The sequence below is a fragment of the Talpa europaea genome (genome assembly GCF_964194135.1).
Source record: "Talpa europaea genome assembly, chromosome: 6".
In the NCBI taxonomy this organism is placed as follows: Eukaryota; Metazoa; Chordata; class Mammalia; order Eulipotyphla; family Talpidae; genus Talpa; species Talpa europaea.
The window spans coordinates 63,344,216-63,366,108 of record NC_140072.1 but is presented as its reverse complement, the minus strand read 5'-3'; the positions used below and the strand labels follow the sequence as shown (position 1 = coordinate 63,366,108).

The window sequence follows — 21,893 nt, the reverse complement described above, 5'->3', positions numbered from 1 at the left end:
TTTGCTCTAACAAGACTGCTTTACCACCGCAGCCCACTCTAAGTAATTAAATCAATCCTTTGTACTTACCGTATTCTCCTCTAGTGACGGTACTAGATCTGATTATATGCTTCATGCATATTCAAAGTACCGCACTGACAGCTCTTTAATGAGCTCTTACTTAATCAGTATGAACAATGTTCATCTTGTTCTTTTTTTCCTCGTGCATTAGAGCTAGGAACAGTTGGGAAAAATGAAACATCCAGCATTCATTTGAAAAATATATTGTACTTTGAAAAGTGTCTAAGCTGAGGAAGTTGCATTCTGCCCTTTAAAAGTCTGATGGACAAATTGGATTACTAGTATTGGATTAAATAACAAATGGTTAGAGGAGAAATGAGAAAAGCTTACTGTGATCACAGGCTTTAATATTTTTTGTTACTTATAAAGCTAAAGGGGTCTTTAACCAGTTATTAAAGTCAGGATTAATTTGTAATGGTTCAACTTACTGGCTTTTAAAAGCTTTTTAAATTAAAAAAAAAAATTTAAATCCCTAAAAAACAATAGTGTAATCATGTCTTAGAAGAAATTTTAAATTTTTAATTACTACGCTAAGTATAGATTACCATCATTGTGTGCTATCTTAGATAAGGAATTAGTGATAGAGAATTGATTTAACCTCAAATATGTTTTTCAGTTAATTTATATAATCTATATGGCAATGTGTAATGTGTCTTTAAATATTGTTATTTGGCTTATGTCCCTTTGAAACAGAAGACTCTTGAATTATTAGGGATTTCCTAATAATTGAGGGAGGGGGTTGTTCTTTAATTCCTACCTAGAAATCATAGGCATGAGTTAAACTGAAAATAACACAATACCACATCAATATTATTATTCTCAAGAAAGCAGTCTTCCATTGAAGAAAATGATGCTAATTTAAGACTAGACTGGTGCTTCTGGTATTGCCTGAAAGCCTCAATTATAGGTTAAATTAAACCCAAAACAAAGTTTTAATATGTCTGTATTTTTAGAAGGCACACAGGTTATGAACACAAGAATTAAGTCTTTAATCAGAAAATAAAATATCATAAAAACTACACCTATTAATATTGCACACATGTGTCATTTCACTGATCAAAAAGGACTTCACCAGGGTACAATTGGCCTTTTTCCAAATTGCAAGCTTTTTCTCAGCTTTTTCTTTTTACTCTTTCTTCTTTTGTCGCTACCCAGGGATTTGTGCCTATCGCAGCCTATATCACATGACCAGTGTCAAGACATCACATGGTCTAAAGTGAATACAAAACTAGCTACCCTAAAAGAGAGATAAAAAATACTGTAAAACAATAAAGACTTTTGTTCATATTCTAAAAGAGTCTGTCCTAAGTCTGCTTCATACCATAAAGTTTTAACAGCTTTTAATGAAGGCATGTATCCTCACTATTTTCTCTAATGATAAACACCAGATATCTGCTTTACAGGGATGCTCTGCAGTACATGTTTAATCTTTTGCACACAGATTAGCTCTTTACTTTCTATTTTCACTCTAAAACTTTCTTCAAACTTCTATTAATCTGTAAGTTATTAAATAAAGCATGGTACATCCATAATTTGTGCAAGTATTAAGAAGCATGAGAAGAGCAAATCACGGGACAATATATAATATGTTCTTGATAATGTTAAAGAAAAGAAACCTGCATGAGTCTATAGATAAGGTGTATGTGTGTGTGGTAGACAAAACTATTTGGTCAGAAAGGAGAATATGCTAAACTGTGAGAGTATTCATTAATACTCTGGAAAAGGAAGAGGTTAAATTGTGGAATTGAGGACAGGGGCTGGTGAACTAGGACTTGACATTTTACTCACTCACAGCTCTATATAGTTTGAATATTTTTGAATTTTTTAAATGAACCTGCTTAAAAAGAAAATGAAACATAGGGAATTACTGGGATATTTAGTTTTAACTGAGATCTTTAATTTTTTATTAGATATAGAATTTAGCCTATGCATCTGTAGAGAAGTTGGGCTGAAGTATCAAATAATGGCCTAGCAAATAATAAACCAACCATGAGTGAAATTCGTTGGGGGGACAGGAGGAGGTCAAAGAATTATACATTTGACTAGGTACAATTTGAAGGGAGCAGGTGGGGAATTAATATTTTTCTTGAGTGTGAGTGTAGCCTACTTTTACATGAACAATACTAAATATATTCTATATATTGTAATCTTTTATATATTGGCATTTGAAGGGGATAGAGGTGAATAGATATTTGGAATGTGATTTCAAATGTGCAATCAATAAATTTATAATCTAAAATTTTAGATCATCTCTCTGCTTAAATGCGTTCTAATTTGTTGAACATTGTTATGGTCATTATAATGTGTTTTTTTCACAGATAGCTCTAGGTGTTTTTTTTGTAGGCTGGTCATTTACAATGTGTTTAAAATAATGTGCAAATGTTTACTCTATTAGGGATGATGAGTTCCAGAATGGTATGTGCACTTATATCTTTAGTTTACTTTTGTTGAGAAAAATAAGTAAAAGCAAGTCATTACAAGTGGAAGCTTTCACAAAATCTCTGGATTTCTCTGATCTTCCTGCTAGTCTTATAATTCTCATAATGATTTTTAAATGTTTTTTATTTTATTTTTTTTTATCATGACCATATGTCTGTCAGCACCATGAATTCCTCATTGAAACATAATACACAAGTCAGCCTCTGGGGAGGATTTAAAAGTTGGAACACTTTTTTTTTTTTTTTAACTGTACTTCATGTTAGTATGATCTGTAGATATGTTCAAGGGACCTGAAATACACATGCTGAATAACATTGGCTTTAGAAGATTGGCTTCTGAATTTTTTAATACTGACTTCTCTTTTCAGAGCTCAGACTTTAATCTTATGTTGTTATAAACAGTTTAGTATGTACTATTGCAATAGCTAAAATATACTTCATGTTTAAAAAAAACATTATGCTAAAATATTACCTAGTTTTTGAAACATCATGTAATGAGAAATAACCTTGAATTATAGGAAGGAACACAGAAGAAGAAGAAGCTATGATGCAGGAATGGTTTATGTTAGTTAATAAGAAAAATGCCTTAATAAGGAGAATGAACCAGCTCTCTCTCCTGTAAGTACTCATGATTATGCTTGTTTTTCCTTAAACATTGATGGACTTTAAAGTTTCATATTTATTAGGCTTAGTGTTTTTCCTTGGAGATTGTATATATTTTATGTAAAAATAAAAAGTCATCATAACTGATTTTCATTGAACAGTAAGAATTTTTAAAAAGTAATAGATACTGAAAAAATGTGTTTATTATACAGAAAATTGAGTTGTGTTTAAGAGTATAGTACTCATGCAAAAAGAGAAGCTTGCTTTATATTAGGGTTAGAAGGGAAGAGAAAAAACTTATATTTAACATCAAATTTTACATTTTAAGATAGAAATAACTGTTAATAAGAACAAAGTGAGAACATTTATGTTCTACAAATGTTGTTACCCTAAATTTGGGGGTAAAAGATTATTAATGACTTAGACAGAAGTGATCTTTTTTTGTGATTGCAAAAATTAAGGAAAATGGAGATTAGACCAAATGTAGCACTTAGTCTTTAGCATTAAGTCACTATAGGATTTAATGCTTGTTCCTTTTTGTTCACAAGCAGTATCCTTATATTATGCCACCTAGTGTGGGAAGGAACAGGGTTTGCATGTTTTATTTTAGTGAAAAACTATTTTTGTCATTTCTGCCATGACTGAACTCGATAAAAAAGTATAAAGAACGCAAAACTTAACTAATTCTGGATCTTTGTCTCAATATTAAATTTGCACTGGTTAGACTTTTGCGTTTCTTACATTCTTTTAATGTGGAATTCGAGAAAAAAGAGTTTAATGTGAACTATGAAAAATATTTTACAAAACATCCTATACCTGGCACTTATTGTAAGCGGCATTGAATGAGACTACTTATCCACAGATTAAAATATATCTCTGTACAACTCAGAGTTGAAGGAGAAAAATAATAGCACTTAGTAAATATTCAGTCTGAGGAAGGTTTTAGGTTTGTGTATCATTTGTTTAGAGTAGCTTAAAGTTAAAGAGAAAAGTCAGTTATGAGTCCTAAAATCAATGTAACCTAAAGGTTCTTTTAAGTGTTTAATGATTTAGTAATTAGCATATTGATGAACTTTTCCAACTTGCCTAGGGAAAAAGAACATGATTTAGAACGAAGGTATGAGCTTCTGAATCGGGAATTGCGGGCAATGCTAGCCATTGAAGGTAAGAAATGCTATGATAAAGTGAGGTATGTGAGGTGTCAGTTGTCAAAGGGATTTAAAGAGTGTAATCAATTTCTGGTCTCACTAGGTGTGGTCTGACTAGGGGCCTACAGAAATTGCAGGTCAAAGCAATAGTCACATAAAATGTAAGGACCCTAATACAGTTAGATAATCATTATGTCTGCTATTAAACACAGATGTGTCTTAACTTTTGTCAGTAAGTTTAAATGTCCATAAAACAGAATATATAAGGAGTTAAATAACTTAATGACATTTTACTTACATGCAATTTAAAGTTGTTTCTACTGAGAAAGGTTTGGAAAAGATTTATTTTGATTTTTCACAGCCAAACTCTAGAGTTTACCTTATTTTATCATCGCTATCAACACTGAAATATGTCATTGTCCTGTCTTTTATAGTTCTTAAGTTTCCAACTCCCTTAAGTGAATGCTCAGGCAAAGATTGGCATAGAGATAAGTGAAACACTTTCACATTTTTCATAAAGGTTCTAAATGAATTATATAGTAATTCTAAGCAGGGTTCACAGTATCAGTAAACATCGCTAGCTTAACTGTGGCATTTACCATATATGATTATATTTTTAAAATTTCTTAGGTGTTTTTTAATAGTATTCTCCTTATACCTCTTAGCTGAAAATGTCTTATAGTTCAAAGATGTCTGCTTGAAAGCTAATCCTTTGGGCTCTGTAAAATGGACCTTTTGTCTAATCAATGCAAATTGATTTTCCTATTCTGTTTTGACCTCTTAACCCATTGACTGTTCATGGTAATTTTTTTTCTTCACCTGATAAGGTACCTGATCTATAATTCTAATTAGTTCAGAAACTAGAAATTTAAGTTTGTAAGGAAAAGCTAAATGAAACCATATGTTTAGAAAATATTTAAGTTAATACTGTTACTAAAATATATGCTATTTAACCAAATGGTATCTTATACATTTATAGAAGTTTTATTTTTAATTACTTTTATATACATAATCTCATTTGATAAAAATGACTGACAACATTTATATCATTTCTATATCCCCATTTAAAAATCAAATTTACTTTATTTAAAAGGCTTCAGATAGCGAATTTCCTTCAAATTGCTATCCAAATATATCAAATTATACCATTAATACTGACAATCAGTTTTGCTAAATTCCTTCAGTTCTGTGAAACTCACCACTTGGAATAAAATGTACATGTGTACGAAGTGTTATTTTCCCTCCATGTAAGTTTTGTAGTCATAGTATAGTCTTTAAAGGAGATTAGAAAGCTCACCAATTAGAAAGTAGGTATAGCAAATATTTATGTAGTATTTATAATATATAGTGTATGTGTATATGTGTAACATATATGATATAAAACTCAGTTTTTTGGTAAATACATTATACACTACACTTAATAGAGTATTGAATTTTTTTTTACCCACTCTTCCATGTGTAGTCAGTTAAATCATCTCTGAAATATAATTTGATACAATATAGTTCACTTGTAAGGCAGATACTGTTTCTATCCCAAAGCCAATATTATTACCATATACCCTTTTGCAAAGAGGGTCTTGATACATCTTAAAAGATCCTAGTTTCATTGACAATATTATTCCTATATAGGAGACTTACAGTATTAAGTAATCTAACATTTTATATACCTGCTCTCCTTTGTTATGTAGATAGAAGACCAATAGAAAGTTGCTTTAGAAAAAGAGGGGGGGAAATGTTTTTCTTTTTTAATACAACTGTTGGTTTTTTGAGATTTTCTTCTCTTTTATTTTTTAATTGAAATCATTGTCCCATGTGACATTTTCTAATGTTTGATGATTTTGTAAGGCTGGTTTTGGGGGGTGGGGGTTAAAAGGAGACTTGAAAAAAGAAGTTGCCTGTTAATTGTAAATAAAAAGTTTCTCAGAGAGAGACCTATCCCATTAGTTTGGGCAGAACATGGGCAGGGCTGTCCTGGAGAGGTACGATAACGGTATTGGTCAGTTCTGTAGAGACTGTGTCCTCTGAGCCAACCCTGGAATGGACGCTCATGCAGTTCATTAGGGTTCAGTAGGGTTTTAACTGTTGAATCACCACAGAAAAACACATGAATAAATTATAATGGTTGGTTTGGCTTTGCTTCCCTTTGTTTTAAAGTTGATTTCTTTTCCTGTCTTTTCTACTTAGCAGCCTTAAGGTGGTTTCAGCAATAAATAAACTTAAAATCTTTTCAAATAAATCAGTTGCTGACATCATTCACCAAGAGGAAAACGCAGAATATTAACAGCCATAGCACATTGAAAGAAATATTAATAGCTTAGTTTGAGAGCAAAAAATATAATAATATATAGTATATCCATTCTTCTGAAAATCCATAATCACTTTGGCCTGTTTTTTACCTTTGTTTCCCTGAGGTGTTTTTCATAGCAGGAGTTTCATTCTACTGAGCTAAGTTGTAGGATCCCTTAAGCTAACAAACATCTTTTAGATACTTTTCCTATAGGTTTTTCATTCCAGATTATTTAATGCCCCCTCAGGAAAGATAAATTCATTTCTGCACACATTGGGGTGGGCTTTTAGAAAGTGGTGTGTTCATTTTCTGCACAAGAAATGGATCTTCTCTAGGATTTTGTACATCTTGATTTGTTCTTGGCTTCGAGTTTGAAGTGGGTGCTCTTCTAAAGGGATTTATGCGTAGGTTCACTATTTTTGTAGTTATGGTTTATATGATAAGCTTTTTATATTTAAAATCAATATGTAATCCTGTGGAGGAGCTTATCCCCTAAAACCCCATTTGTAAATCTATTTTAGCTTTGTTACACAGCACAGCCACAGTCTTCCATAGATTGATTAGGTACAGCAGTAGAATCCTATCAAATGGCCTGCTCTGATGATGATGCAAACTCTTTCAGGATTGCTAGTTGACTGGAACTAAAGATAAGACTTGACTGCAATCCCCCAATGTGCTCTTTACAAAACTAGTGTTAATTTTCATCAAAGTGCCAGGCTTATTTATAGTGGCAAGGTTGAAGGTTTGCTATAAGAACTTTAGGTCCTTTCTATTAAAATGTTTATAGGTATTTCTTTTGCCTTTTTTCCAAGGTAATTATCAACTTCAGCAAATAAACTGAATCAGGAATGAATAATTGGCCCTATATATAAAAAAGTGTTTTTAAAATTAACAAAACAGCTCAGTGCAGATGGACATAAACAGAATCTCTTTATTTCAACACTTTGGCTCAAATGCAGCATCAAAACTTAATCCTATTTGTTGCGAAGAGGATATTGCTTTTGTAGAAAGCACACTCTTGAAATCTTTAAATTAATCAGAACCCGCATTGTAGTGTCCCAAGCCGGCAGTGCATCTACTTAGTTGTGACTGATGTTATAGGTGAGTAATCCTTTATGAAAATGTATAACAGGTAACAACATATAAACTTACATGCACAATTTTAAAACATGACATCTACGTGAAGCTATTTTCAAAAGGATTTGTAAAAATTTAGGCTTGAACATAGAAATGTGATCAGGTTTAATATAGTAATTTTTTAAAATCATTAAAATAGTTTAATTTCATGAATTAGCATTCAAATATGTATGTATAAATTTATTCTCATGAGAAAGCAAATGCAGAGTAAAAGCAGTTTTGCTAGTGTAAATCTAACTGCACTTAACTATTTCTTCTACAATTGACTGATAATTTGTAGATAGACATTAAAGTAATAAACATAGAAGTAATAGGAAATAGTCTCTAAATTTATGCTGGAACATTTTAAATTCTAAACTCAGTTAAATTTGACTGTGAAATGAAAATTACTAAAATATTTGCAACTTAAAATGTTTTTGTTACGATTATGGGAAACGTCATTACTGAGCTAGTAAAAAGTTAAGATTTTTAAAATTATTTAATACTTCAGGGGTTAAAAAATAAGCTACTCTCTTATTCACATTGTGAAACCCTTATTTTTTTGAAAATACATAAATCTTGATATTTTAAACTATTAATTAAAACCTTAAAAGTGACCAGTCAAGTACAGAAGAAGAATGATTTCACTAAGAAAATTACGTGCCTTTTGTTAATATTTATTTTTTCTTGTTTTAAAATATATTGTACTTTTCAATTTCATTATATTTTTAAGTGTATGGTAGAGAAAATTTATTTTCCAGTTGAAAGCTCTTATCAGAATGTCTTGGAAGCAAAGAATTATAAATGAAAGATTATGAACAAAATTATTTCTTGAAGTTGGAAATGGAAAAATCAATATTCATCAAAACATAATCTGAATTATAAAATTTAGTTACAAATCTTTTACAAATTTAGGAGGTTTTTCTGTGAGTTAATATTTCTGGAGCTACAGTTACCTGAAATTAGACTAGATGACCTTTAAGATCTTTCTAACCCAGAATCTATTAATTTATTTGCTGGGTAGAATGAGACTGATTAAGAACAAGCACCAGATTAGGAAAATGTCCAGCATTCCTGACCTCAGTTAAATTTAAATCCTAAGAATAAAATTGTGATAGATACAACTTTAATTTTGCTGTTTTGATATTTTTACATAAATTCTTACATTTAGAAAAAACTTTCTGCAGTAACAGTCTCTTTACTCGTCTCCATGCTTTAGAATATCTGTCTTTAAAAAAAATAAGGGTGTAATGTGACCAGTTATTTAATGTATTACTTGTGTGATGTTTTGTATTAAATGTGGATATTTAATATGACGTGTTTCATATATATATGAAAGTGTGTATGTATTTGAGCTTATAATGAAAGGAATAGTGGTAAAATTGAAGAAACCATTCGAGCTTTTTGCTGCTATTCTAACCTTTATTACATGATGATGCATCTAATTTTTAATTTGTAAATACAAGATAGAATTCCCTCTAGCACCATTTGCTTTCATAAAGCTGCTGAGCAGTTTGCTGTCTTGAATAAATTTTGCTTTGGAGGGGGTCGGGGGGATTTGAACCAGCACATTCTTGTGTGGTTTGTGAAGATTCACATGGTAACCAGCGGTGTGCATTGTTAGGTTTATCTGAATAAGCACCAGCCATGTGAGTTTTAACATGATTGCCCAGGGCAATGGAGAGAGAAGAGAGAAACCCGAAAGGATTGCACTCCTCTCTGTTTTTTGGAAAGTGCATTCGCTGGGGGAGGGGGCTGTATGAGTCAGTGGCCAAGGATTTTTTTTTTTTTTAAAGCTGGTGTCCTGTTTCCCTCTAGGTCCTCATTTGTTCTGCTATCTGCCTCATCATCTACTTCTTCTTTTCATTGTTTACCTTCCTAATGAGGGAGGCGGGGTAGACTGGGGGTTGATTGACAACTACAAGCCCTTACAGTCTGGCCAGAGAGCAGTTGGCTTTGGTTTCAAAAGTGCTTTAAATGTTCGATTTGGTCCTGTTTTTATTAAACGAAACTGCTGCTCATCTTAAGGAAATTATCAGACCAGCAAAGATTAGGAAACATATTATTGGGGACTAAAACCTTTTTTGAAAAAAACTGCCCCTACCCACGGAAAGAGCACTGCCCAACGGATTTTCCAACCTTTAACGTGGAACTTCAAAAAGAAGTATGTAATTTCTCCTTTGCAAAAGTGCTTTGATTTGAAACCACCCAGCAAACCTCTCCAAAAGAAAACTGGCTGTGATGCGATCGAGAGCTGCAGTGTAATATTGCAGAGCAAATTTATTTTTTACTTCAAAGAAAAATGCTAATTAGCCGATTCACTACTTTTAAAGTTATTGTGAAGCATATGGCGCCCAGTGTGAGATACATCCAACTGCTAAAATAGAGCGAAGAGGAAATTAGCGAAGAATAGGCTGTATGGGGTGAGCGTGGGGGTGGGGAGGAGGATAGGTTCTCAGGCAGATTCTCTAGCCTTTCAGAAAGATTTTATCGCCCATCTCTGCTTCCCGCCTCCTCATTTACCCACTCACCCCTCCGCCAGCCCTTCGGCCGACCTCTCCCGGGCCTCCTGCTCTCCCTCCCCCACTTTGGTTGAAATCAGGTGCGCACCTCCAGCTGGCCACAGGCTCACACCTGGTGTGTTTTGCAGGTTCCTGCTCAGCCGTAGCCATCTCTGTCTGCGGGAAATATTTAGAAAGGAGGGTCTTAGGGGTGAAATCCTCAACACAACGACCAGATTGCCCATAAAACATTAGCTAGCGTCTCTAAAATAGGGTTTGCGGAGAAATACAAGGAAACTGGAAAAGGCGGGAAGGGGAGGGAGGGGGGCTTAGTGTGTGCGGAGGCCCTGCGGGTGGGTAACGAGCCTCCCGTCCCCTGCAGACTGGCAGAAGACGGAGGCCCAGAAGCGTCGAGAGCAACTCCTGCTGGATGAGCTGGTGGCCCTGGTGAACAAGCGCGATGCGCTCGTCAGGGACCTGGACGCGCAGGAAAAGCAGTGAGTGGGCGATGGGCTCCGGGTGGAGGCTCTGCCTCCTGCTGAGAGGCTTGAGAAGTTCGCGGAAAGTTCGGGCCAGAGGTCTTCGCAGGGCCCGGCAGCCTTCCGCTGGCCCGGGGTCCCCACCACCGCTGGGACACGGAATGCGTTGCGAGAGCGCGGTGCTGGTCTGTCTTCCACGAAGAAAAATAATTTGTTTCCTATTTGTCTGACTTCCAGGGCCGAAGAAGAAGATGAGCATTTGGAGCGAACTCTGGAGCAAAACAAAGGCAAGATGGCCAAGAAAGAAGAGAAATGTGTTCTCCAATAGCAGCCGATCCAAATCTTTCCCAACATTTTAGAGTCTTTGGTCCCACGACCAGAAAAAAGTCAGACTCCTTGTTGATTTAAAACTTTTTTTTGGCTGGATTGTACTTCTACCACCACCACCAACCACCCCCTTTCCTCCCTCCTTTCCAGATAATATACAGAACTCCAAAATAGCTTTGTTTAAGGATTTTTTTGTGTGAGTTAATCATTTCCTTGAAATCATGTGAAATAGATTTGCACACATACCTTGTGAGTAATTGGTATTGGGAGTGTTCACGAATCTGTTCAGAGCAGAAGGAAAAGAAAACCCTCCATTTCCCTCAGTTTTTGTTGAGAGGAAAATTTGAAGACTTTTTTGTTGTTGTTAATAGAATAATGATGGTGGGAGGGGGGTAAGAGGGAGATAAGAAAATCATCATGATTTTTTCCCAGTCCTGTCATATGTAACACTGACTCTGTTACCTAAATTTTATAGTTAGATCATATTCAATCTACTTATTAAACTGTGTTGTATTTACCAGTGGGATTTTCTGCAGTTGTTTTGCATTTCACTGTAAGGGTAATAGAGTTCCTCTCCTCTGCTTTCCTCAAAAGGATGGCCCTTTAATATAGCCTGAGATAAGTCCCGTGATGGTGATGTAAAGGTGAGCTGTGAGAATGGGACTGACTAATTGACATGCATCAATTTACAAAGACGGTCTTATCATCTGAGAATGCACCATCTTTTTCTCTAGATAATTATTTATTACATCTAGCTTGGTTCCTACATTTTGTTGGGTGTCAACATTGGCTAAAGAATGCTGTTAATATTTATTCTGTAATGATAAAAAGTCTGTCTTGCCATTATGAGTAAATCCCCCAATTAATATTTTCTTCTCTAGCATATCACTGTCGGTTGTTTTTTGTTGGGTTTTTTTGTGTGTGTGAAAATGGTTATGTTTATTTATTACAATACTGAGTCATATAAATTTTCAATAAAAGCAGAAACTTTCTTACCTTAAACACTCCTGCTACTTCCTTGCACTGAAAACTTGACACTGGTTTGAGTGAAAGTTTGTGTATCCATAAGACTTTTCATGTTGAAAAATGGTCCTGTCCTGTGCAGGACAGGATACTGGACTGTATTTGGAGCTAATGAATAAGTTTACACCATGCCACAGGGGCCCTGCTGGTGCATGAATTCGAACTGAAGAGCACAGCATTCAGTCATATTTCCTTAAGCAGTGTAAACTATTATCTTTTGTAAAGGGCTCTTTGTGTCATTAAAGATTTAAGGAAATTCGTGATTCCATAGCACTTAAAAATTGATATCTTTATGAATTTTCCATGTTATTATTTTCACATTGTTACAATTTTAGAGTCATGAGGAAGAACTATGACTTTGGATAACCAGCAAGTCTGTAGGTGCTGAAGTCAAAGGAAAAGGTTTATTGTTTGTAGGGCGGGGGGGTAAGCATATGCAGGTTGTGTGTGTGTGTGTGTGTGTGTGTGTGTGTACACGCAGGGAAGGAGGGGAACTTTTAACAAGTTCCAGCTACTGAAAAAACGAGCAATTTTATGGTAGTTTCCATCACTCCTCTACAGAGCTGTCGGTAACAAAGAAAGCTCTTCAACAAGTCTGAAAACAGAGACGACAGACCACGAGTATTTATACTTTGGCCTAAATCGCACATACACGTAGTCACCCATACAATATATATGCACACGAATATTTATGCATACACACACGAATTCCATTCGAAAAGTATGCAGCCGCATTGGTTTGCCAAGCTTTCACATGATCATTAAAGCTTGCGACTGTAGAATTTCTTCATGACCAGGATTTTTAAAAGTTATTGAAAAGTTATTGGAACTAAATGAAATCAGGCATTTGCCCTCTTTTATTCGAGCCGGACAGGGGAGCGAGCTGCCGCTCTCTGGGGGAAGCTCTCGGGACCTAGCTCCAACGGGGGAATCCTGCTGACGGAAGTCGCCAGCCTAGCTCAGGCTTGGGCGGTCAGCGTCACCCACACCTTTTACGCTGCATTCGGGGAGCCTTCCCTCCGGAGGAACCTCGCTCTCCCAAGAAAGAGGTGGCTTTCCCAAGCGACGTGCGACCCATCTTCCCTCGCCCCAGATTTGCTGCCTCTCTCCCAGCCCCTCCTGCCACAGCCCGGGGCCTCACGGGGTTTCCTTTTGGGCTGCTCTGTGGTGCCCGCACGCCCCGCAGCGGCGGCGGAGCGGGGACACGCGGGGTCAGGCCCCTGGTCGGGGCGCTGCGTCCGGATTGCGTCCGGCAGCACCCACAGCCTGCCTCCCGAGCGCGGGCGCGCCCCCAGATGCAGAGATCCCGGGCGCCGGCGGCCCGCGCGGCGAGAGGAGAAGCTGTGGGCCCCGGGGTCGCGGAGGAGGAGGAGCGCTGGCAGCCGGCTGGCTTGTGGTCACAGCCCGCCGGCCGGCGCAGAGCTTCCGCCCCTGGCCGGGATCCCCTGACCCCGGAGCCAAACCCCTCCCCCTGTCCCAAGTGTCCTCCAGAGCCTGGCCCAGTCTCGAGGTCACCTGGACGCTGGCGACCAGTCCCGGGCCCAGCTCCCCGGCCCCCTCTCAGCCCGGGGACCGAGAGCCCGGTCGACACCCCCTCCCCAGGCGGGCGGTGCCCCTTTTCCCCTCCCTGAAACGGTCGCGACTTCTGGCCCAGCGTCTCCCACCTGGACGTTTGCCTACGAGCGCCGCTCGGTCCCCTACGCCGCGGACCAGAAACTTTCTTCTCTGCCTCTCGCGGTCTCTGTTCTCCTCCCTCTCCCTCTCGCCTCTCTTTTTCTTTTCTTAATCCCGGGGTTTAATGGGTCGAGCATTAAGAAAATTCGCCAGCGATTTGGGATTAGATAAATACTCTCATTAGGGGGGGGAATCTTGCTACTTGACACCTCCCAACTTCCCCGAGACGGCGACCGCATCTGGAAGCCGGAGCGCCGGGCGCCCGCGTGCAGGGCCCTGGGGACAGCCTCGGCGCATTCCAGCGCGCACGGCCGCCCCTCCTCGCCGCGCGGACTCTGCCGGGCCGGCTGCAGCGGGCCAAACAGGGCCGGGCGACCGCAGGAATGCGAACGGTGGCGGGGCTGAGACGAGGGCGCGCGCTCGGGCGCGGGAGGCTAAGCCGGGCGCGGAGGGCGCAGGCCCCGGCTAGAGCCGCGCGGAGCCCGGGATACAGACGCCGTGGAAGCGCCCTTGGAGCGCCCCTACTCCTCCCTCTCCAAATGAGAGCGCTCCGACACGAGCCTTTCCTCAGAACTGGAAGGGGAAGTGTATTTCGTTTCTTTCTTTACACCTCTGCACCTTCTCGCGGGCGCCGAGGCGCGAGCCTCGCGGGCTAATCCCTGCGGGGTCCTGCGCTAGACTAAGGTGCGCCCTGTGCCCGCCCGCGCTGCGCTCTGCGCGGTGTCTTTCCCTGTTAAGCCTTTCTCTTTCTCGTGTTTTTCCTTTTCTCTCTTTCTTTTATTCTGTTTTTTTCCCCTCTCTCTCTCTTTCTCTCTCTCTTTCTCTCTCTCTCTACCCCTTTTGTGAATGAGCTGCGGTGTCTTTGTTGTGAAGAGAAGCACCCGTGTCGCTGACTTTTGTGAACCAGAGAAGGATCTTGTAAAACCTCCTTTCTCCTTCGCACTCCCCCACTCCCACCCTCCTCCTCTGCCCCTTTGATTAGATGTTCCCTCATCGTCCAAAAAAATGTAATTTCGTTGGTCTGGCGGCCACTTTCTTTGAACATTAGCTCGCTTTCAGCTCCAACTTCAATTAGAAGGAGTTGATTTTGAGAGATCAACAAAAGAACCGACCAAAGCCTTATTAAAGGTCCTAAGAAGATCTCCCGGGTTCTTTGAGAAGCAGTTAAGGAAACAGTGCGCCCTCCATCATATTCTGTTACCGTATTTTATTCGGACTCCAAAGGAAAGTGTCTCTTGGGGGAGGGGGAAGCACTTTGATGCACGGCGGCCGCGGCCCCTTTTCACACAGCGGGTCCCCCTTCCTTTTCCTCCTGCTCCACGCCCAGGACCCGGTCCGCTCGCGGCGTCCGACCCGGCGGCCGGGGCAGCACCGGCGCTCCCCACCGCGATGCGCCCGGCGGCTTCTTGACTTGCCCTCACTCTGCTGTTCAAACTTTTCACTCCGCCTGTTGGGGTGGAGGGGAGGGGGGATTAGGAAGAAGGGATAAGAATTCCTCGAAAGGGAGGAAAGTCGAGCTACCATTCAGGAGGAGGTGCCATTTAGAAGAATTGCCTGGCCCAGGGTTGGAGCGAAAACACTTTTTTTTGCGCTTTGAAAAGTGCACCTAGGCGGACGCGTGTGAGAAGTTTGCTCGGCGGGGAAATGGACTTCTCCGGTACGAACAATCCGGGGACATCGCCTCCAGGAGGCTCTTTTTGCGGCATGTGGAAAAGAAATTGAGTGCAGGACTCTGTGGCCACGTTTTCGACCAGGGACAGTCTGGTGGAGGGAGGTCGGGAAGGAGACGGAGTGTGAAAGAGAAAGTTTCCTACAGGATTCTTTCGATTCAGAAGTAGAGTGCGTGTGTGAGTGGGAGGAGACGCTCGGCTCCAACATTTGAGAAGGAGCATTTGGGATCTGCAAACACCCTTCGCGGGGCTGGGAACCTCGGGAGGCGCAGAGGAGCAGGTAAGTGGCGGTGCCTCCCCAGCGGGTTCTCTCCCAGGCGCAGGATCCCGCGGCGCCGAGGCGGGACCAGAGCCCGAGAGCCGCCCGGGCACTCGGCGCGGCAGCCTGTGCCAGCACGAGCCGCCCGCGGCGTCCGTGTGCAGGTGGCGGCGCGGTGGGAGCAGCCGCTGGGGCCCGCGGCACCGCGAGGGGAGTCGAGGGCCGGCTCCCCTCCACTCCGCGGCTCCGGGGTCCTCGCGCTCACCAGCCGGCCCCCGAGCCCCGCGGCGCGCGGCAGAGTTCGGGAACCGGTTCTCCCTGGGGAGCGCGGAAAGGGCGAGGGAAGGGCGGGGGCCCCGGGGCGGCCTCGCGACCGGCGTCTCCCTCCGCGGCCCGGGCTCCGGCGCTGCCTTCTCCTTCCTCGCCCGGCTCTGAGCGGCGTTTGCCAGGCAAACCCCAGAGTTAGCGCGCGACCGGGACGGGGCGGGGCGGGCGGGGGAGGGCGGGGTGCAGGGGGCGGGGGAGGGCGGGGGCGCACGGAGGTAACCCCCGACTCGTGCTGCCATTGCCCGGCTCCCTGTCACTCAGCCCGCGCGGGGCCCGGGATTGGCAGCCCATCCCCGTTACGCACTCGCCTCGCGTTCACATACCCGGGGAGGGCAGGAGAAAGGTGATCAATCTTCATCAGGCTACATTTCCAATCACCTAAACAACCGAGCAAGACAAGCCACTCCGACAAGGTAAATCGCTTGATTTATTTAGTTTGCAAAGTGCCTCTCCAGGACTCCCCAGCCCCCGCAGCCTCCACGTTGTCCCGGGAGTGCAGCGGCCACCGCGAGCCACCTCCCCACTCTGCCTCTCTGGCCCCCACGCCCCCCCCCCTTTCGGCCCCTCGGCGCGGTCCCGGGCGAGGGAGCGTCTCGGGAGCGTGTGGGACTTGGCAAACCAAGTGTGCAATAAAGTGAAACCTGGAGGGACAAGCACAAAGCCCATGGAAAGACAGAGACGGGAGGAGGGAATTTGGGGGAAGAAAGACATGCGGGGGTCCTGGAGCCCCGCCCGGCCCGGCGGGTGATGGCCGCGCGGCTCTGTTTTGCAGGTTGGCTCCCCCGCGGGTCTGCGCGAGGGCGCGAGGTAGATGGTGAGCGGCGCGGCAGCTGAGGGCAGGTAAGGAGACAGCCGCGGGGCCGCCGAGACTGTGCAGGCGCGCGGGGTGCGGCGACCTCCCCCTCCTCAGACGAGCTCGGGCATCCCCAGTCCCAGTCAGGTGGGCGGGGCTGGGAAGCCGCCTGGCGCCCCTCGGGGTGCGGGGAGGACCCCCGAGCGCGGCTGCGGCCCGCGTCCCCTCCCCCGCCTCCGCCGAAGTAAGTGAACTGAAGTGCTAAGTTTGAGGAAAGTCTTGGAAAACTCGCGCTGCAGCCCCACGGAGCCGGCGCGCCTGGAAGCCCAGGCTCCCGCGGCCCGAGAGCCCGGGCGCTTCCCTCCCAGACCCCCGGCTGCCCCCCTCCAGTCTCCTGGCTGGCAAGCTCGGCGCCCCCGCCCAGGCCCGGGTCTCGGAGGGTGGGCGCAGGAGGCTGCAACTTCTCCCCTGAACCCTCTGGCCCCGCGTTCCAGGCCTGCGCTGAGCTCCCGTGAAGCGGGGTGAAGCGTCAGGCCCTCCGGGGCTCCTGTCCCCCTTCCCCAGCTCACTTTCACCTCGGCGAGGAGCGCCCCACGTTTGGGGCGACAGGGAGGGGGAGGCTTCGACCTCCCCACCCGGGTCTGCTCGAGCTGCGCCCGCGAGGCCTAGTGCTGTCGTCCCCAGCGGGTCCGGGCCGCGGGTCCAGCTGGTAGGACAGGCAGGGAGCGCCCGCGACCTGCTGCGCTCAGGCCTCGGAAGTCCACGAGACTGTTTGGGGGCGCTGGGCAGGTCAAATTTCAGCTGCTGCGGGGGCCGCATTGTTCGCAGCCAGGACGGGGCGGAAAGAAGGCCCAGCTAGCGTGCGAGGAAGGGCCTGCGGCTGGGCCCGGTGCTCCCGACCGCGGGCCGGGTCCTGGAACCGCCGTCCTACAGCGGCCCCTCTGTGTCCTCTGGCCGCCTCCCCGGGACCTGGGCCCAGAAATGCGGTTAAGGTGCGGTGGGAATCGGGGCGCAAATCTTGCAACCAGTGGGCACCGGAAGGTCAACTGGAAGCATGACTGTGGGCTGTAGGGCTGGGACCCAGCCGCGAAGACACTTGAGGTAACGAATTGTCCCAAGTGGGCAGCGCGTCCCTGAGAGGCCGAGGTGCGCCTAGCCCTCCACAGTGCCTCCCCTCGGCCCTGGGAGGCTCTCTCTTTCCTTCTGCTTTCAAAAACATGTGAAACAAAACGAAACAATCCCTGGTGCTCTGGGTCACCAGGCGTCCCCGCCGCCGCGCCCAGTGAACCTTTGCTGGTGTCGTGTGAGATCGGCTCCCGCCCGGCTCACAATTTTGCCTAGACTTGGGGTACGTCACGTTTTGCACTTGGAGCTTTGACCTCTCCAGCCTGACCTGGCTTTTAACCTTTTCTCGATCCTAGTGACACCCTACGGTGTCCTCGGCCCTTTCAAGCCAGAAAAGAGGTGAAGACAGTGCCCAAAAGTTTACTTTTCAAAGTGTGGTCTCTGGGCCTTGTGAAGCCAAGTTACTTCCATAGCCTGCACTCTCTCCCCGAGCGCATACATTCCAAATGACGGTTTCCGCGTGTCTCCTGTCTCCGTAGGGCGGCCCCCACACGCAACAGAACTTGAAGTACTGCGCGGTGGGAACCCCGCACTGCGCCCGGCCCCCTGGATCCGTCGGGGCGCCTCCACCCGGCTGTTAGCATGATGTCTTACCTCAAACAACCCCCATACGGCATGAACGGGCTTGGCCTGCCTGGGCCCGCCATGGACCTACTGCACCCCTCTGTGGGCTATCCGGGTGAGCAAGGGACCTCTCCCCCAAGCCTCCATATTTTGGGGACTCCAACCTCCTTCTGGTTGGAGTAAACATTTTGTCACTGAGCAGGCACTGACATTCGATGACCTAGTCTGTTTACAATGCAGGGCACACTGTGGGAGTTCAGAGCAGAGCTGCAGGTCAGTGAGGTGGGTCAAGGCAGCAAAAACATGTAGCTCTGTGCCCTCCTGCCTGGGACACACCCGCAACCTGCCTCCTCTTGTGATCCCACCGCCAGTACAGAGCACATGTACCCACAAAGTCTTTTCCATGGTGACTTTTTTGGGGGAGGGAGGTGCATGTGTGTGGATCTGTTCCTTTACCTCCCGACTCCTAATGAGGAATCTGAGTGCTTGCTAGGCCCCAATGAAGATCCCAGCTTTCCTTTCAGCAGAGCTTTGGTCTGCGCTGAAAAAGTGGGGGGATTCCCCAGCCCTAATTAAATTACCCTCTTTTGCACTGCTTCATCAACTTTTGCATGGCTGATGTGGATGACTTGAGCCGTTTCCTTGCTTTCTTGTTAGCTCCACTCCATCCCCAGCCCCGTGTATTCCTTCCAAAAGTGTTTTCCAGGTGGTGTTTCTTCACACCCCTTCCGCGTCCTGCAACCGGGGAGTGTGTTGAAGGGAGGTAGGCAGGGAAGGAAGGAGATTGTGTAACTGCTTTTCTGTCTTAACCTCTAAGAAGTAGCCACGGGGGGCTGCCCTGGAGTCTAGGACCCTGGCTTTCGAATGCTCTTTTCCCACCTGTGGCCTCTCAGGCTTGGTTTCCCCTGGGAGTTTCATTTGCTCCCAGCTCGGCTTTTTTGTTGTCGCAAGAGTCTGGCTCAAGGCCTACCAAGGGCCTGTCCGCATCCTCTCACGCCGGTCGGTGTGGCCATCGGTGATTTGAGGTGTCCCTGCATGTCCCCTCAGCCACCCCGAGGAAGCAGCGGCGGGAGCGCACCACCTTCACGCGCTCGCAGCTGGACGTGCTCGAGGCGCTCTTCGCCAAGACTCGCTATCCCGACATATTCATGCGTGAGGAGGTGGCGCTCAAGATCAATCTGCCTGAGTCCAGAGTCCAGGTGCGCGCGACTGGGGCTCTAGGGTCAGGGTAGGGGTGCCGGGGCTGACAAGAGAGGGTCTGGAAAGGGAAGTCTGACGTTGGGGGCAGGCTCACAGCCTGGGCAGCCCCTCGCAGACTCCCCCTAGCGCTGGGCCTGGGCCTGGAAGAGAGGCAAAGTTAGAGTCCTGGAACCGGCCCTTGGTCCCTGGCCGCCTTCGGTATCCAAAAGTCCTTTTTAGGATTGTGGGAGGACAAGCAAGTCTCCCGAAGGTAAAGTGCCCTGAGGGCCCAACACTTGCCCCTGCTTCTTCGGCTGCGTCAGGATTTGGCATTTTCCTTCCCGGTCCTGAGTTCTGCCTCCGCCCTTGCGTTCGTCCTGGGAAACCTGGAGAAAGAAGAGCTTGATCCGAGCCTGGAGCGCTGTCTAGGATTGCGCTCCACGGGTGGCGCCTTCTGATCAGATGCTTCATTTGCCTGGAGAGGATGCCGAGCACAAAACCCGGCTACCGGCCTTGCTCTTTGGGTTTTTTTTCCCCCATGGAAGGCCCCCAAAACGCTGCCGGGATTATAACTCAGAACTCTCCTCAAGGGCTTTTCATGTCGCCTTCCCTCCCGGAGGCTGGAGGAAGAACCAGGAGTGTCTTGCCATGTACCCGGGCCTTTCAAGAGGAGTGAGAACTTTATGACTGACTAACATTTGGTTACCCACTTGGAGCCAAGAAGCCAAACGAAATTCTGCCCATGCTTCAGTGCTGAGTCCGCTGAGAGCAGCCTGTGTTCCACCTCCCGACCTTGCTTCTGATCTCACCCAAATTCTCACCCTGCCTAGGGAGGGGTCTCCACTGGCTCCAGCCAGATTTGGTGACAGAGCCGCACTCTGCGGCCTCCACTGTGTCTCTGCGCTGTTTTCTGAGCGCCATTCATGTAAGACAGGGCCTCTAAACACACACCGGGCTGCTGGGAAGCAGCCAACAGCAGCAGTTTAGAGATGGCTGAACTTTTGGCTGGACTGACGCAAATGTTCCACCCTTGGGCAGAGTCGGGCTGGGGGTGGGGAGGTGCAAGTCGCCACTCCGGAGCTGCCAGAGGAGGGTCTTTGAGCAAAAGAAAGGGGGAGAGTGGAGGAACTGGGACAGTAGGGGCAGGGTTTGGCCTGGCCAGAGATGGGGAGGGGCAGAGGCCTGAGTAGGAGAGGGATGCCAGACCCAGGCCGGGTGGTGTATGCAAAGGGCGGGGAAGCAGCAGACTCTACTTGCCCTCTGACACGCTCTCCCCCACCGCCCCGATGCAGGTGTGGTTCAAGAACCGCCGCGCCAAATGCCGCCAGCAACAGCAGAGCGGGAGCGGGACCAAGAGCCGCCCAGCCAAGAAGAAGTCGTCCCCGGTGCGGGAGAGCTCCGGCTCGGAAAGCAGCGGCCAGTTCACGCCACCTGCCGTGTCCAGCTCCGCCTCGTCTTCCAGCTCGGCCTCCAGCGCCTCGGCCAATCCAGCGGCTGCAGCGGCCGCGGGCCTGGGCGGGAACCCGGCGGTGGCAGTTCCGTCGTCCCTGAGTACACCGGCTGCCTCGTCCATCTGGAGTCCAGCCTCCATCTCGCCAGGCTCGGCGCCGGCGTCGGTGTCTGTACCGGAGCCGCTGGCCGCGCCTAGCAACGCCTCGTGTATGCAGCGCTCGGTGGCTGCGGGCGCCGCCTCGGCTGCAGCCTCTTATCCCATGTCCTATGGCCAGGGAGGCAGCTACGGCCAAGGCTACCCCGCGCCATCCTCTTCCTACTTCGGTGGCGTGGACTGCAGTTCCTACCTGGCGCCCATGCACTCGCACCACCACCCGCACCAGCTCAGCCCTATGGCGCCCTCCTCCATGGCGGGCCACCATCACCACCACCCGCACGCGCACCACCCGCTGAGCCAGTCCTCGGGCCACCACCACCACCACCACCACCACCACCACCAGGGCTACGGGGGGTCCGGGCTCGCCTTCAACTCCGCCGACTGCTTGGATTACAAGGAGCCCGGAGCGGCCGCGGCTCCCTCAGCTTGGAAACTCAACTTCAACTCGCCCGATTGCCTGGACTATAAAGACCAAGCCTCTTGGCGGTTCCAGGTCTTGTGAGCCCAGGCGTGGGAGCAAGAGGAGAAGAAACGCAACTACCTGCGCCCTCTGTGGTCCCCGTCCTGTTGCTGCTGCTGCACCTCCTTTGCCTCGGCTTCTCCAGACCTGACTTTCATGCCCCCCAAAAGATGCCCAGCGCCTGCACTGCTGCCCTCATCGTTGTGCCACTCGCTTCGGGGAAGTGCACGCCCCCTCCCCCTGGGACGAGG

The 21,893-nt window shown here is 46.3% G+C and overlaps 2 protein-coding genes across 11 annotated transcripts in view; both read left to right on the top strand.

The window, feature by feature from the left end:
* Positions 1 to 10,960, top strand: part of EHBP1 (EH domain binding protein 1) — a gene marked incomplete at its 3' end in the record, with an annotated part of 325,825 nt that extends 314,865 nt beyond the window's left edge. For all 10 annotated transcript variants that reach the window (XM_084235967.1, XM_084235974.1, XM_084235973.1 and 7 more), the window contains 4 exons: positions 3,017 to 3,116; positions 4,192 to 4,265; positions 10,536 to 10,650; positions 10,870 to 10,960. In XM_084235967.1, the coding sequence (XP_084092093.1) occupies positions 3,017 to 3,116; positions 4,192 to 4,265; positions 10,536 to 10,650; positions 10,870 to 10,960 (380 nt within the window). The remainder of the gene's footprint in view (positions 1 to 3,016; positions 3,117 to 4,191; positions 4,266 to 10,535; positions 10,651 to 10,869) is intronic.
* Positions 10,961 to 18,327: 7,367 nt separating this feature from the next.
* Positions 18,328 to 21,684, top strand: OTX1 (orthodenticle homeobox 1; the record flags this gene model as incomplete). The annotated part of the gene is made up of 3 exons (XM_084235569.1): positions 18,328 to 18,509; positions 19,442 to 19,593; positions 20,866 to 21,684. Exons 1-3 carry the CDS (start codon positions 18,413 to 18,415, stop codon positions 21,682 to 21,684), a joined length of 1,068 nt encoding a protein of 355 aa, XP_084091695.1. The 5' UTR covers positions 18,328 to 18,412.
* Between the last annotated feature and the right edge of the window lie 209 nt (positions 21,685 to 21,893).